The sequence below is a fragment of the Durio zibethinus genome, chromosome 7 (assembly GCF_047325235.1).
Source record: "Durio zibethinus cultivar Kanyao isolate XHJ-2024 chromosome 7, ASM4732523v1, whole genome shotgun sequence".
NCBI classification, from domain to species: Eukaryota; Viridiplantae; Streptophyta; class Magnoliopsida; order Malvales; family Malvaceae; genus Durio; species Durio zibethinus.
In genome coordinates this window covers 11,799,627-11,815,641 of record NC_143168.1, presented here as the reverse complement: position 1 = coordinate 11,815,641, position 16,015 = coordinate 11,799,627, and the positions used below count along the sequence as shown (strand labels likewise).

Sequence of the window (16,015 nt, the reverse complement as noted above, 5' to 3'; positions counted from 1 at the left end):
ATTAACTAATTTAACCATAAAGACAATAAAAATAAAACATTGACGATGAAGGGAAAAAAACTTAAATAAAAAACTTTTAAATTGTTATGGAAGATGAATTAATGGATTTTAATTAGGTTACTATTTTAATTCAGATTTTGGTTATGTTTAATCATTTCGGGTTTTAAATAACTACTAAATTGTTGACGTTTTAAAATCAATTGAAATCGAGTCAAGTTAATTCATTTTCATAATTATGTATATTATATTATTTTTAATTAAATTAAAATTTAAAATGAGTAAAAAATTTATTTATACTCAATTTGAGTTTTGAATTATTTCAAGATTAAGTTGATTAATCCATGTTATTTTAATTATACTTTTGGGATACCAGTAATAAATTTCAAAATAAAATAAGATTATAATACAATGAAAATTTAAGTGCAAAAGTAATAAAGATATTGATGATAATTTTAGAAGAAAATCCTTTTGCCCAAGTTTTGCAAAGATTAGATATTTCTTTTTTTTTTCTAGGATTTTAAAATTTGTATTATAGAAATATTAATCTAAATCAAAGAGTTTATAATCGTTTATTTGTTAATCAAGTTACTGCTTTATAGGTTGAAGGAAATAATTCAAATATTTTATTTGAAATAGATCATATCATAATTCAAACTCATTCATGAAGATAATATAGAATTAAACATTATTTTTGTTGTTATGACTCTTTACAATACACTTTACTCTTTTTAAATGGAGAAGTTGATTAGCATGAAAATATCAAAAAAGCCATTTTGAATGATGGTAATAAGAATGAACCAACAATTAAAAATATACCATCTTTTTGTTTAGTAGAATAAATATTTTTATGGAGAATGCAAAATATCCTTTACTCTTTCTAAATGGAGAAGTTAATTGACATCAAAATATCAAAAAAGTTATTTTGAAGGATGGTAATAAGAATGAAATAACAATTAAAAATATATCATGTTTTTTGTTAGTAGAAAAAAAAATTTTAAGTAGAATGTGAAGGTAATTATTATGAATTTAATATTTTTTTAAAATTATTGTTTGTTTAATTTTTATAAATTTTATTTAGTAAATATGTTCTTATTACTTTTATCATATATATAACAAAATTTCTACCCAAAATTGTATATTTAAAAATAAAAACATAAGGTAAAGTTTATTACTTTCATTGACTACAGAATATTTCAAATTTTTTAATCTTTTATATGTAATTGTAATTCATTGACAGATATGAGAATATATACATTAATAATTCAATCAAATCATCAATAATGCTTATCTTAATATGTATTATTTTATCATAAACTAAAAAATTTGAATAAAATCTTAGAAATATTGATTTAATATATATTGTATATATTTATTTAATTTAGAGTAATATTTGCATTAGTATAAAAAGTTATGATTTTAATTTATTATTGCATGCTAAGTTATGGATAGTAAATTAAGAGCATTTACTCATTTTTTTAAAATCATTTAAACTTAAACTTTTTCTTTTTTCTTTCTCTACCTTACAAATTACATCATCTAGCATACATTATGATTACTTTTTTTTTTTTATATACACAAATTAATGATAATATAGTAGTAGCTAATTAATAACTTAGTAATTAATTAGTGAAAACTTAAATGTAATCAATATAATATAGTATAAATTATCAATAACTTAATTGACAATCATTAATAATTTTTTTTATATTTGAAGTTGCCAATGATTGAACTCTCCTTTATTAATAGAAAAGAAGTTAAAACTTTTATGAACCTATTCAATAAAAAGAATTAGTGAAAATTTTCTAAATTTGAATAAAACAATAATGTTATTATATAAAATGAAAATTATCTCATATATTATTAGTAGACTTTTTAAATTTCATGCTTCATAGTTTTAAATGCATAACAACGTGTTAGTAAATTAATGATAGATTAATAAAAAAAAGTGATAATTTAGTTTTAAACCATTGATAATTTAATAATAAATCAATAATAACTTAATAATCAATTAGTAATAACTTAATAGTAAATCAATTTTAGTTTAGTAGTAATTAATTAATAAACTTAGTAGTAAATTATAAACAATTTGTAGTGAATCAATGATAATTTAGTAGTTAATTATTGAAACATAAAAGTAAATTAATATAATTTAGTAGCAATTAATCATCAATAATTTAATAGTTAAATAACTTAATAGTAAATTATAGATAATTTAATATAAATTAGTGATAACTTAATAATGAATATTATTTAAGTTAATAATAGATTTGTGATAATTTTGTAGTAAATAATCGAAAATTAAGTAATAAATCAATGTAGCATAATAATAAATGCATAATAAGATAATAGTAAATCATTTATATTTTATATGTAAATTATTGATTACTTAATAGTAAATTAATGATAATTTAGTAGAAAATTAATTAATCATTGATAGCTTTATAGTAAATCATTGATAAATTAATAGTAAATTAGTTATAACTTTATAATAAATCATTAATAACTTAATAGCAAATCATTAACAATTTAATAGTAAATTATTTATAAGTTAGTAATAAATTATTCATAAATTAACAATAAATTAATGCTAATTTAAAGATTTGATAGCTTAATAGTAAATAGTTGATAACATAATAATAAATCAATAATAACTCAATTGTCAATCATTAATAAATTTTTTTAGACTTAAAATTATTACAAATTGAACCTTGGTTACTAACAGGAACAAAGTTAAAAATTTTATCTGGGGAGACTTGGATGAACTTACTACTAATCTATTTAATAAGAAAATTTAATGAAAAAGGTTTTCAATTTGAATAAACCAATACGGTTATTATATAAAAAAAATCACCTTATATTAAAATTGAATTTGTGCTTTCTTATAGGAATCCATTGTTAAATATACGATGATTCAAATTTTATCAATGATTACTAAAAGTATATCATAAATTATCATAAGGTTAATTATTAAAATTACATCAAGAGATTATAAAAATTTTATCAATGATTACCAAAATTGAATCAAAAGTTCCTAAAATTTTATCAAAAGTTATTAAAATCAAAATGATATCAAAATTATCAAAATTAACTTATCTTATATCAAAATCAAAATCAAATAATTATTATATTTATCATTATTATCATAATATCAAAAAGATTATTTATTAAATGAATTTTTGAAGATAAAAATGCGCGTGTCAAAAACTAATATATATATATATATATGTATATTTATATATATGTATGATTGTACGTATAAGAATGTGTTTTTTTTTTTAAAAATTTTTCACTGGCTCTTCTATTCTTAAATATTTAAGCTCAACTCAGTTAATCCAACTTTGATTATAAGTTTATTTTCGATGCAGAACTCTATAGAATTATAATTTGTTATTAATTAATGTGAGAAAGAATAAAGAAATTAAGAATTCTTGTAAAGATCAACTTGTAAAGAAATTTGACAAAAGAATTCAAACTTAGAATGAAAATTGTGAATATTATATTTTAATAAAATAATATTTACATATCTATATTATTACAGAAGATTGTTTAAACAATATTAAATGATATCGAAATCTCAACTAGGTTTTTGATCCAAGATTAAAATACTTAAATAAACTTATCAAGGTACTTATATTCAAATTCAACTTGACAATGAATGCCAAATTCAAATAATTTCACTTATCTACTCAATCTTGTTTGCTTAACGAGCTATCTCCACCAAGCTTGTGTGGATCCATTAAGAAGACTCTTATCCTATAAATATGATTATAATTTTGATCCGATTGAATTTAATTAAACTTTTTTAAAATGATATATAAAATTATAAATTTTTAAAATTTCACCTTTTATGATTATACCGACGACTCCCGCCACGCTCCCAAATGAAGCCCAAGTAAACAGAAATGTAGGGAATAGAAAAACAAAAAAGGAGCTGAAACTTTTACTTGTTGTGAAATGTTAACATTCTATACATATAAAACTAAAGAGAAACCTATAGCCTTGAAAGCAGTTTAACACTAAAGCAGTTGCATTCCCCCTAAATAATACACTTAATCACCCTCTAGGCTTTTCACATACAAAAAAATAACAGCTTGTATCACTCAGCATCTGCTTAGCAACTCACTGGAAATATCGCCAATCGCAAACTGATTCCGCACCCTACATGGAAAAATGCGGCAGATGGGACTCTTTACACAAGCAAAAGGTCTCTTTGCCTAGGAATCTCTTTTTACAAACTTCGAAGCGTGTCCACTCGATCAATGACATCCAATGCCTTGATCCGGTCGATATCAAAGTTAATGAAAGGAACTGAAGACAGCCTCCGAATAGGGAAGGGATCTTTCTTATTTTCAGTTGTGGGAGAGTGGCTATTGCTTTTACTCAACCTATGGTGCTTGCTTAACCTAGTTTTTGCAGTGTCAAATTCCTGGCTCTTACTTATTCCAGGTGTTTTTTTCCTCTTACTCACATCCCGAAGCATCTCTTGATCTTCGATGGTCAACACTGGTGATGAGGGCTTCTGCGTTGATAGTTGAATTGTCTTCTGGTTAGGGGATCTGATTGGAGACTTAACAGGAGATCTGATTCCACCATTACAAGCCCTCGCTTGGGCAACAAGATGGTGAAGCCACAGTACCAGATCGAAAATAAAAACTTCAGTTTTCTCCTTGTCTGCATGGTGTAGTGTTTCAATCCTGAGCAAGTCAGTCTGGCCAGCAGGTTTACGGTTCACCTCAGACCTGAAATTTTGATCACAAAAGCTGAGTAATAAAAACCATTAACATAAAGGGAATTAAAAGTACCTATATTCAGAACTTACCCGGTGTTTGCCCATTCTCCAACCCAGCCAAATCCATGATGAGCTCTAGTTGGAACATATTAATACCGATAGAAACAAGGATGAGTAATTGAAAAATAAACTTCAGGGATATAATCCAGATCATGCCTTACGAATAGAGACAACAAAAAGTCAATCACAAAATAAGGTACTGTAAGAGATAGCCAATTACTTGGTTGTGTTATTGGCAAAGGGAACAAGCCACTGCAATGTTTTCTCCATTTCAGCTTTGATCTGTGAGACAGTTAGCTGCAAAGAAAATTTGGGAATGTGTCAGTGCATAATACGAGCAAATATGTCCGACAATAGGCTTCAGGCTAACAGCATCGTTGAAATCCCAACAGAAGCATAATAGATGAGCAAAGTAGGATTATCAAAAACTGCACCTCTTCCTTTATCTGAAAGGACTGCAGTCTGGACCGCAGAGCAGACTTTATAGTGGGTGGCAGCCCCTGGTATAATGAATCCCTTGTATTAGGGGGAAAAGAACTTGATCGAGACACCTGAGTACATTGAGATAGGAACTTATCAAATTTCCCCTGCTGTTACTACATAGAAGTACAAATATGCCTCAAAATCTTGAACATTCTTATGCTTTGAGAGGAAGAGATAGAAAACGAAATTGCCCAAAACTCCAGTATCTAATCCTTGGAGTTATCAGGTTAATATTCATATTACCATTTATATGGCTATTTCTGCATTATCTAGGAAGAGAAGAAGAATCATAAAGATTCCCAATGTACTGCATTTTATCATAAACACTCCTAGCAGACCTACGACTATTGGAATGCTCATGAGCATGAAGCAAATATTTTCTTGAATGTTCAAAACAGGTTCTTTACAGAGTACCACAAGAAAATCCACATGAAACTGATTTAGAAGAGACAAGCAAAAGGAGCTACAGAGAGTAGAGACCCAGAACAAGCTACACATCATCCCCTGCAGAATATAATCCATAGAGGTATCGTGATCTTAACAAGGCATTCTAACAAAAGGAAACCATTAATCATTCCCTAGCCACATTCCTCGTTATTATTAACATAATGCAATAGAGAGAAAACAACTTTACAAAACAGAAATAGCATAACTGAGCGTTGATTGTATAATCCATAGGATGTTAAATATTGTACTGCACATAGATTGTGCCACACAAAATATCAGTTGGTAAATATTCATCATATGCCTTAAGTATCATCTGACTCGGGAATAAAAAATACATAAATATATAAGAAAAAGAAAAGGGAACCTCCACATACAAATAGGCTAGTGAGGTTTAAATCACAACCAACTCTCCGTTTATATCATAATCAACACAGATACAAATTATCCAACTTTATGTATCAAGTTATTCCTGCTAGACATGCAGAATATTTTAGGGGACCATGAAACATAAGGTACTACATGACAAATGTAGGTCTGTTCACTTGAAAGCTAGAGTGCTGCCAAATGAGTAGGCCCATTCAAGGATAATTTAAGTCGAAAGATGTCCAAATACAATCAGACCTCAATATGGTAAAACCAGTTTAATTAGAAAATCTTATGGTGGCAACAGCAGCACTTTCCACAATATAGACTTCAAAATTCCAGATTAAATGCTTCTTTCAATAGGTTTAAAATCATCAAAATACACAGCAGATACATGGTCATTTTAGGAGAAAACTACAGAAAACACATACTCTTTTGTTTTGAGAACAGTACATTCTTGTATCTTTACAATTGAAATATTATACAAGAGGAAACAAAAAGATTTAGTTGTTATATATACAACAGTAATGAATAGAAGCAGTTAATTATCTCTTATTTTTATTGCAATAGTGCTCCAAAATGTAGTACATGATTTTATCAAATTGGTTATATGCACAACCTGAATATAAGGCCCACAACAAATTCCAAGAAAAATGTAGGATAACACTACTAAAATAGCTAGAACACTTATAAAGCTTTTATCAAGTTTGGTGAATGAATTAGTCAGGTTTCTCCAAAGCATTTCTTTTCTAGATGTTATTTATTCTCTGAATCATAATAGTATTAATTTTCTTCTCTTTTTTTTCCTCTTTAGAACTTTCTAAACATTACTACAAAGTAACCACTGTCCTTAACCTCTAAGAGATATGTCTACTCAAAAGGACTGCCAAGAGTTCAGTGCTACCATTCGTTTAAGTCTTCCAGAAATATACCACAAAAAAAATAAGAGAAATAGAAAAGAGGTAAAGAAAATCCATTGGCAGAAAATCATAAACTTACAAGAGTATCAATTTGAGTAATGATATTTGCATAATGCAATGCAAGACCAGCAGGCCCCAGCTTTGTATGACCGCTGACAGAAACTTTAACAGGTTTATCACCATCTGCAAGGTCACAGGCAAAAGCCAACAGCATTCGTTAAATAGAACAAATGGCTAATACTGTGTTTCTAAGTAGATTATAGGTTTAAGCATGTCAAAACATATGCATGAGCCATAAACTTATGTATCTCATCTTAATAGATAGATATAATTAACAAAAGAAGATAGCCTTCCTCATAAAACCAAAATGAAAATAACCTAAGAGAAGGATCTAGATTTCAATGGAATTAAGCTTGAGCATTTTATCCAATCTCAATCTAAGAGGAAATTCAGAATTTCCAATTAAGCAAGAGAAATTATACTTGATTAAAGCTTCAATAATTTGCACAAGACACATTCTTAGCTCAAGTTTTATGAACAAGTGCAACAAAATATTTGAGTCTTCACAAACCATAAAAGAATTCCATTTCCAAATGTTTTTGAGTTTGATGTTTTAAATGCTTACCAGCACTGCCAAAGGCTTCATGAATCTCCAAGTGAAAATGATGAACAATGTCTACTAGCTTCTCCATGATCTATGAATACAAGATATAAAACTTCCATCCACAACAACTACATATAAAGTAACTTCAAAATTAAGCAGCAAAAGACAGTAGCAACATTATGTGCAAAAGCTTGCATAAGTTTAGACTCAAAGTCCACCATCAAAAGAAAAAAGATGAAAACCACTAAACTAAAGAAAATGGATAGAGCTTTGCTAACTGATACCTCTTCCAAAATCTTAGACCAAAGAGATTTTTTCTTCAAACTTCTCACATGCTTCTTTTGACTCTTTAACTCAGCTCTCAATATTGCAAGGCTGTCTCCTACACGCCAAAATTAAAAAAATAATATCAAAGGGGCTTAAATGACATTAGCTATATTCCATAACATTAACAAGGTCGGGGGAAAAAACTCAAACGTAAGGCACCTTCATCCTTACGAGAATCGAGACAGTAAATAATTATTGCTGAGCACTGTCTTAGACCTAGAAATATCCATTTTGACTCAACCTAGGCCTCTGAAAACAAAGGCAGAAATACAGGGCCGGACCCAGCAATCGAATGTAGCATTGACTAAGGTCCAGCAATCTAAAATATGAAAGATGCAATAAATCCAAAGGAAACAATACCTGGATGCACATAGAACTTCAGAGAAACTTTGCAAATGAAATGTCATTAGAATGAGCACTAAAATGCCTGAGAAAGCCCATAATAACACTTACCAGTCCTTTAAAACTAAAACCGAATTGGCCACATAGGGTTTGAATAGAAATACAGAAAAAGAAATTGTTACTTCTACATATCTGCAGTTTTTGTGGGTTCAATATACTTCACCACTTTAATCTAGAAATACAAATTAGAAACAATTTGTAAATCTAGAAATAAACTAAGCTACAAAAAAAAAAAAAAATTATAATAGAGATCCAAACAACAGGTCACCTCTTTGAGCAGCATTTGAATTATCCTCTTCCTGAAGCTTACGTCGATAATCTTGTTCAAATCTGTCCAAGGCATGCAATTCGTGATATAATTCCTGCAAAGAGAACAGTTCTCTCCTTGAATGATTAGAGATAACACATCAGTTTTAAACACAGAGCCAATGAATTGTGCCATCATTTATATGCCTTCTTTTATAAGAAATGCATCACCACATTAAATTTTCAAAGCATGAAATTTTCAGCAATCTCAGCTAATCTAAAATTGTGTACTCCTTTTGTTCCTTTAACCAATCAGCTTAAACTATCAATTACCAAACAAGCATACAAGGTAACTCTTCTCTCACAGAAAACACCTACATGCAGTTATAGTTACAGCTACAATTTTCAACTTGCACGTTGCACCAAATCACTCCTCACTAACCAATCATCAAAGGAGACAAGACAGCTTCTCAACTTACCAGCATGTCCAGCACAGGAGTTTAGAGTTCCATGTCATACTTGTCAGATAGATTAAAATATCAAATAAAACAAACTAGGCTATTTAGAGGATGATTACGGATTTCTTTCACTTTACAAAAGGTGGTGATATAGCATTGTCACGGTAAATTTTAAAGAGATAAAACTGCTATGAGGGACAAAGAACTGCCTTAAATTGCAGAGATAAAGAAGCATTTGGTCCTTATAAATTCCAAGGTCAAACATGCAGGGCATTCATCCTCTATACAAGCGTGAAAATCAAGCCTTAATGGATTTAAATTGAACATATATATTTTACAATCCTTTAAGAAATCATCTTAATTTGCAGTTCCAAGGTCAGACATGCAGGGCATTCATCCTCTATACAAGCGTGAAAATCGAGCCTTAATGGGTTTAAATTGAAGACGTATATTTTACAATCCTTTAAGAAACCATCATAATTTGCAGTTTGTCATCTACATCAAGGTTTTGTGGTCAAAATTCCTCTAAACTACATAAATTATCCAATATAGATAATAAGGAGAGAAGCAGCAAAAAGACAGAATTTCAGATGAATGCACAATGTGGGAGCAACACAAATAATTTATGATAATAAGGAGAAGCAAGGAGGGCACTCTCAAGCCAATGGAAATTAGTTAGTGTCATTGGCAAATTTTGCTTGCAAAGATATGAAACAAAGCCACAAATCAACAAAGTATTGGAATAGATAGTAAGTTTTACACCTATGGATGCCTGTGACAAGAATAAAATGAAAACCACATAAGCATTCTCACACAACTTATTCAAGGGCCTCAACAGTAATAAATCAGCTGACAGTCATATTTTGGAAGACTTTCATAAAGTCACAATCAATATGTGATGGGGGTCAAGGAATTAAATTTTGATTCATCATTATCAACAATGATGCATTCACATGGTCAAATGCATTAGAACAAAATGGCATCAACATAACAAATTTCAAATAGATAATTTCAGAAGAAAATATTCTGAACTGCACCCTGTTAATCATAACAAGCCCTGCAATTATGATATCTACCCAGCAGCACATATTCAGAAGAAAGAACAAAAAAAAAAAAAAAAGAACTAAAAGCCAATCTCTTTGCTGCATGCGACATAATTCATTCAATGTCTCAAAACACAAGGGGAAAAAAGAAATCTTTTCTCCACAACTTAGCACAAGATGGAAGATATAGGAATCATCTTGGTTTAAACAATATAATCTTAGACTGATACTTACAGCTGTATACTGAACCAAAGTCATCAATTGTTGCATTATTGTCTCTGCTTCTTCCTTCAATTGCTTTTCAGGAATAAGTTCTGAACCCAACCTAAAATTATAAAATATAATGCATGAGAGAATATTAAAATATTACTCTAATTTCATAAATAACACTTGCAGAGTGCAAGAAGCTAAATTACTTTTCAAAATAACGATCCAAATTGTGCCACTGAGGATCTTTACAACGATTGCCAAATCGTACCACCTCTCCAGAAAAAACCTTTAACTCTTCCCTGTTGGAAGTGGAGAACAAAAACATTTAACATTCCCATATTTTTTTAGAACATAACCACCATTTTAGCATATTAACAAATTGTATAACAACAGAATCATTTTCAAAGCAATATGGCATTTTCTGCATTATCAACCTCTTATCAACAGCTGCAATTCTCAGCAGTTCATCCATATCTCTTGATATTAGATTTTGCACTCCTTCTGATGGAAGGACCACCTCTTTTAGATGTCTAATGTTCTCCTCGGAGAGCGATTGCATCAGATTGGCACCTTTAACAATTGTATTTGCAACTTCAAAAGCTAGAATTGATATTTTATTTCCTTTTGTTGTTACCCCTGAGGTAAAGCCACTGCTGAGATTCAAATTTGTCATGCTACTACCCAGGGTGTCCAGAACTTCCACTGCCTTTCCAAGCCCAGCAGTACCAGCTCTACCTAAAAGAGAGCTAACCTCAGAAACCTGCAAAAGAAAGCAAGGGGTTGATCTTTCCAATAATTGTCAAGCGTGTTTGGTGGACCATACTCATCAAATAAAGTTGTTGCAACTGACAAAAAGCAAATTAATAATAGTAGAACCAGAAGCATCCCTCTCTGCTCAAATCTCAGTAAGGAGCTAACAACCAGAAATTATAATGCTAGAATCCACCACATTACAATACAAGGACAATAATCAACAATCTAACTCATCTCTCTACAGGCATGAATTACAGAAAAATTAACAAATTTGTCCATATAAAACAACATATACATCATGCTTTTTCATATAGTTCAGGGGCAACCTCCTATATTTCTAATAGTTTCTTCCATTTTGCCCTTCCGTTCCCAACAAACAATAAAATTTGCAATCTCAATCCTAGCATATAAAAAGGGCTTAGACACATCTATGATTAAGCATAAAAGATTCCATCGATCCCATACATATTTAAGAAAAAAATGGATGTTATCATAATTGTGCTCAGACTCTGGACTATTCGATGGTATAGAAAAAGATTTCAAGTACAAATTTGAATTGTTTTAATGAATATTTCAGATATATATAATTTCATTTTAATTTTGTTCTCCAAATCCATTAACACCAATCATAGAGCAAAGAGTTGTAAAATGCCTGCCCAAGTTACGGTGACTTGCTTTTCAAAAAAAAAAAAGTTTATGGTGAGTGTCCATATACAAGCAAGATATTCCAATAGCCCCTTAAGCCATTTGTTAAAAGGCCCGACTTCTCTCATGAAACACAAAAAATTCACTGGAGTTACACCATATGACCCATCTGATTCAGTGTTTAAAGGTTAGATAAGCTTCCCTTAAGGTGCGATATTCAGTAAATAGATCACAACAATACAACTAACAGTTAAGGAGAGAAGTATGTGCTAACGTCAGTGGACAGCAGTTAGAAAATGTGAATTGTAGCTTGTTAATATGATTGAAACTTAATCAGTTTACCGTATCAAACGGTCAGAGATATTTTCATCAAAGAAATTATTAAGTGATAATATATAAATGTAGTGTACCCCCAAAGAGAGAAAGTTATCATATGGCCTTGTGGTATTGATATAGTAGGTTTAAGTAAAGAGTGAATCTGTTATAATCACAAAGTCATTACATATAAATATACCCCCCAAAAACAAGTCAGCTTCTTTGACAGACATCATGCATCAATATGGCAACCACAACAAAAAAATGGGATAATGAAATTATAAGAAAAAATATAATAGAATTGAAACTTGCAGCATGTCCAGAGTTGCAACATAAGATTAGATTTTTTCATTAATACCATCATAAAGCCACTTGAAATTGCTTCAATGTCACCCCCCCCCCCCCCAAAAAAAAAAAAACATAAATTGTTTCCCTTATTCATTTTGGTTGAATCAGTTTTAAAGTTTTTTGATACTCATATTATCAGAACATAGAGCTCTAAATCAGGAATTTGAGTCCAAAGTAATGATAGATCTCTTCATCTTATGCAACAGAAAGTCATCCCTGAAACTATCAGTTAATTCCTACATTGATATTCCAGTAGCAAAGACAATTTTTTTCCAGCTCAAATCATATACTATTATTCCTACTCATTCATTGTTATTCCAGTACTAAAAGATGTATTTTTCCAGCTAAGTAATAAACTATTATTTCCATTTAAAACATGAATTTAATAGAGAATATGGTGAAGATAAAGAAACTCACACCTGCACCCAATCCAACCATCACTCACATTTGGCAAACTACATAATCATCAAGGCAATATCTTACAATAGAATTTCTCTAGCTAGACTCAACTTGAAACCCCTGATGCTCAAGTTTGGACTCCTGAGAATCCATTATGTTTTACCACACATATGCATCATAATTCCATGTGGTCCAATAATGGATACTTGTGCTCCTTTAAATATTCTCCTTTCTTGGTTACCTAATTGCTTGTCTTAGTCTTCAATTAAATAACTCTTTGTCCTCTTTGGTTGCATTCTTTGTCGTAACATATTGTACTCTGACAATTATCAAAAGTCAAAACCTATCCTAATTCCTATATCTAGCAAAAAGATATTAAACAGACAGCAAATTTAACCAGTAGCAACTAACTCATTCATCATCTTGGACAGAGAGAAGCCATTTATATGGCTTTGACTAACAAGGTGTCCAACTAACTTTACAAAAGGCAGCTATAAGAATGAGCCCTCAAACCCCCTTTCATTCACCATGCACATTCAGTCTAGAGAACGAGAGAAATTGAGAATGAACAGATAAGTTTCAGCTACTCATGAACATAAATATTTACATCCCTTTCCAATCTCCCAACACCTTCCACATCTGTTTCCTTCCAAGCAAATAATCTATGATTTAAAATGGTAATGCAGACAACAACAACCAGACCCTAATCCATCTTCCCTAAACCTTCTCATAAAGTATTAAGAAAAGAGTCTACTTCAATACAACATAAGAACCTATGGACAAAACAGAAAATTGGGGCCAAATTTGCACACTAGAATTTCAACTTACCTTTGCAACAGCAACCTGCTTAGACTTGGTTGATCTAGATTTATTTGATGGTGCCCTTGACAAACTAGGAATTCCATCATTGATATCATCTGGATTCGCACCATATGGAACTGCACTGATCTCTGGAAATGAAAACGGTTCCCTTGAATCCTTGTTTGCATTATCTGCATTGTCCTCAGTGAGAGGGGGAGCTGAATTGGTGTTTATATTCGCAGGCAGTTCACGGGTCTGAAAATCCATTCGAGAACCTCGACTAAAATGGCCATTAACATGCGGAAAGCCTCCACCGGGAGCATTATCTACAGTGGATCTCCTCGAGCAAAGCCCACCCATTTTTGTTTATTTCCACGAATGTTATACTTCAGTGTTGATTGAAATTTCCCATAAAAAAGCCAAGAAGCTCAAGTATGTACAAGAACAAAGACTGTTTTCTTGTTTTATCCAAACAATCTAAAAATCTAATCAAAAGCTGCTAACTTCTCACAGAACTGAAAGGGCCCCTAGCTACTTATTGAATCGTACCAGTCTAAACATAGAGATATAAACCAAAGTCCCAGCAAAGCATTTACAGTACCAATTTTGATCCATACTGAAGCTCCAGTCCATTAACACCAAGTCTCACCAAACTGTAAAACAGCAAGAAAACAAGCAAAGCCATGAATACAAAATCCAAATAAAGCAGCAATGATTGAACAAAACCCATCTCACAGCATCTTTAAAAATATGCAAAAGACAAATCAGGAACAAAACAAGTAAAAGGATTTTGACTATGCTGACTAAAACAAAGAAAACCCAGAAAGCAGGTAAATACCCAATTAGCAAAAAAAATTTTAAAAAAAATGAAAAATTTGAGATCAAAACACTGCCCAATATATCCAAAAAAAAAAACAAAAAGCTTACCAGGTAGGGAGATAGAGAAACGAGTTGGATCTGAGAAGAGAGAGAGCTTATAAGAGATGCTGGGTTCTGTTGTTTACTAACACGGGCACAGAAGTTACAAAGAGAAGAAAAGAAAAGGATTTTTTAATGATTGTGATGTTGGGAAGAAGAGATCACTGACAACAGCAATAACAAGAGAAAAAAAAAAAAAAAAAAAGGTCTTTATTTTTGAATAAAAATGTGAGGAAGTTACAGTGAGGGAGGAAGAGAGAAGACTTATGTTTCTAAAAAGGGGTTTCAGTCGTATTTATGATGTTTAAAGTATTGATAATTGATATATTTAAATTATATTTTATAAAAAATTAATTTGAATTTAAATTAATTATAATTTTATTTTAATAATTTTAATTTAATAAAAATAATAAATATAACATAAATTATTAATTTAATTTAATTTTATAACTTTAAATTATGTTTTAATTTATTTTTTGACAACTTAAAGGAAAGATAATTTTAGTAATAAAAAGGTTAACATTTTATGTCTAGTGTTGGTATTCTTTGATTTGAATTTTCACCAAAACTGTGTTTTGACTTTTGAACAAAATAAATACCCTAATCTTATCTATCGCCAAACCTACAAATTTTGTTCATTTAAATAGCGGCGTTCATAATTTAATTTTAATCGAGTTAATTAATTTAATTTAATTAATCAATTAAAATTAATTTTAATCAATTAATAAAAATTATTTTAAAAGAATTTTATTTTTGATTAATTTGAATCAAAAATTAAATTAATTGAATTAATCAAAATATAATATAATTTAAATATAAAATAAAAAATATATAAAATTAATCATTTTATTTCATAAGTTGTTAAAATTTGTAATATAATATTTTGGTATTTGAATATTTGATTGGATAATTTATTTAGTTTGTTTAAAATATGAAAATTTTAAAATTTAAAATATAATTTAATTTAAATGTATTTATTATTCGATTAATCGAAAAAATTAATCAAATTGATTGAAAAAATTTTTATTAATTAATTTTTGAAATTTATAAATTTAATTTGATTAATAAAAATAAAATAAAATAATTTGATTTTAAATAATTTAATTTAAAATTAACAAAACCGATTGAATAAATAATCTAACATTTAAATATTTAAATTGTAATTTTCAAATTTAAGCAAGGTAATACTGTTCCAAACTTTGTTTTATTTGCATTCTTATGTTTCTTCTTTGCCTTTACTTGCAAAGAATTTTAATCAATTAAAATGCTAAAAAAAATGTCAACTTTTAATTCTTCTTTTATTGAAGCCTAAAAAAATACATTTTACATATATATTTTGTCATTTTTCTTTTCAAAAATACTACAATTAATTAAATAAAATGTTTTTGAAATAAAAATCACCGCAAGTGAAATGAAAAATAATTCATTGAAAACTGGTATCATTAGTTGTTCCGATTGTTTACACCACTTGATTTTGACCACAAAATTATTGCTAATTCATGCAGAATACCCCCTATTTTACGTCCAACCGTTGGGTCAAAATA

General features: G+C 29.5%; 1 protein-coding gene across 1 annotated transcript; it reads right to left on the bottom strand.

The window, feature by feature from the left end:
- Positions 1 to 3,912: 3,912 nt before the first annotated feature.
- On the bottom strand, positions 3,913 to 14,773 carry LOC111276715 (protein PSK SIMULATOR 1-like). The gene is made up of 13 exons (XM_022862475.2): positions 14,481 to 14,773; positions 13,581 to 14,206; positions 10,727 to 11,052; positions 10,499 to 10,591; positions 10,317 to 10,407; positions 8,604 to 8,697; positions 7,891 to 7,988; positions 7,628 to 7,697; positions 7,082 to 7,185; positions 5,224 to 5,340; positions 5,010 to 5,086; positions 4,820 to 4,864; positions 3,913 to 4,739 (listed from the first exon to the last, which is right to left on the bottom strand). The coding sequence occupies exons 2-13, from the start codon at positions 13,911 to 13,913 to the stop codon at positions 4,229 to 4,231; spliced, it is 1,959 nt and encodes a 652-aa protein (XP_022718210.1). The 5' UTR covers positions 13,914 to 14,206; positions 14,481 to 14,773; the 3' UTR covers positions 3,913 to 4,228.
- Between the last annotated feature and the right edge of the window lie 1,242 nt (positions 14,774 to 16,015).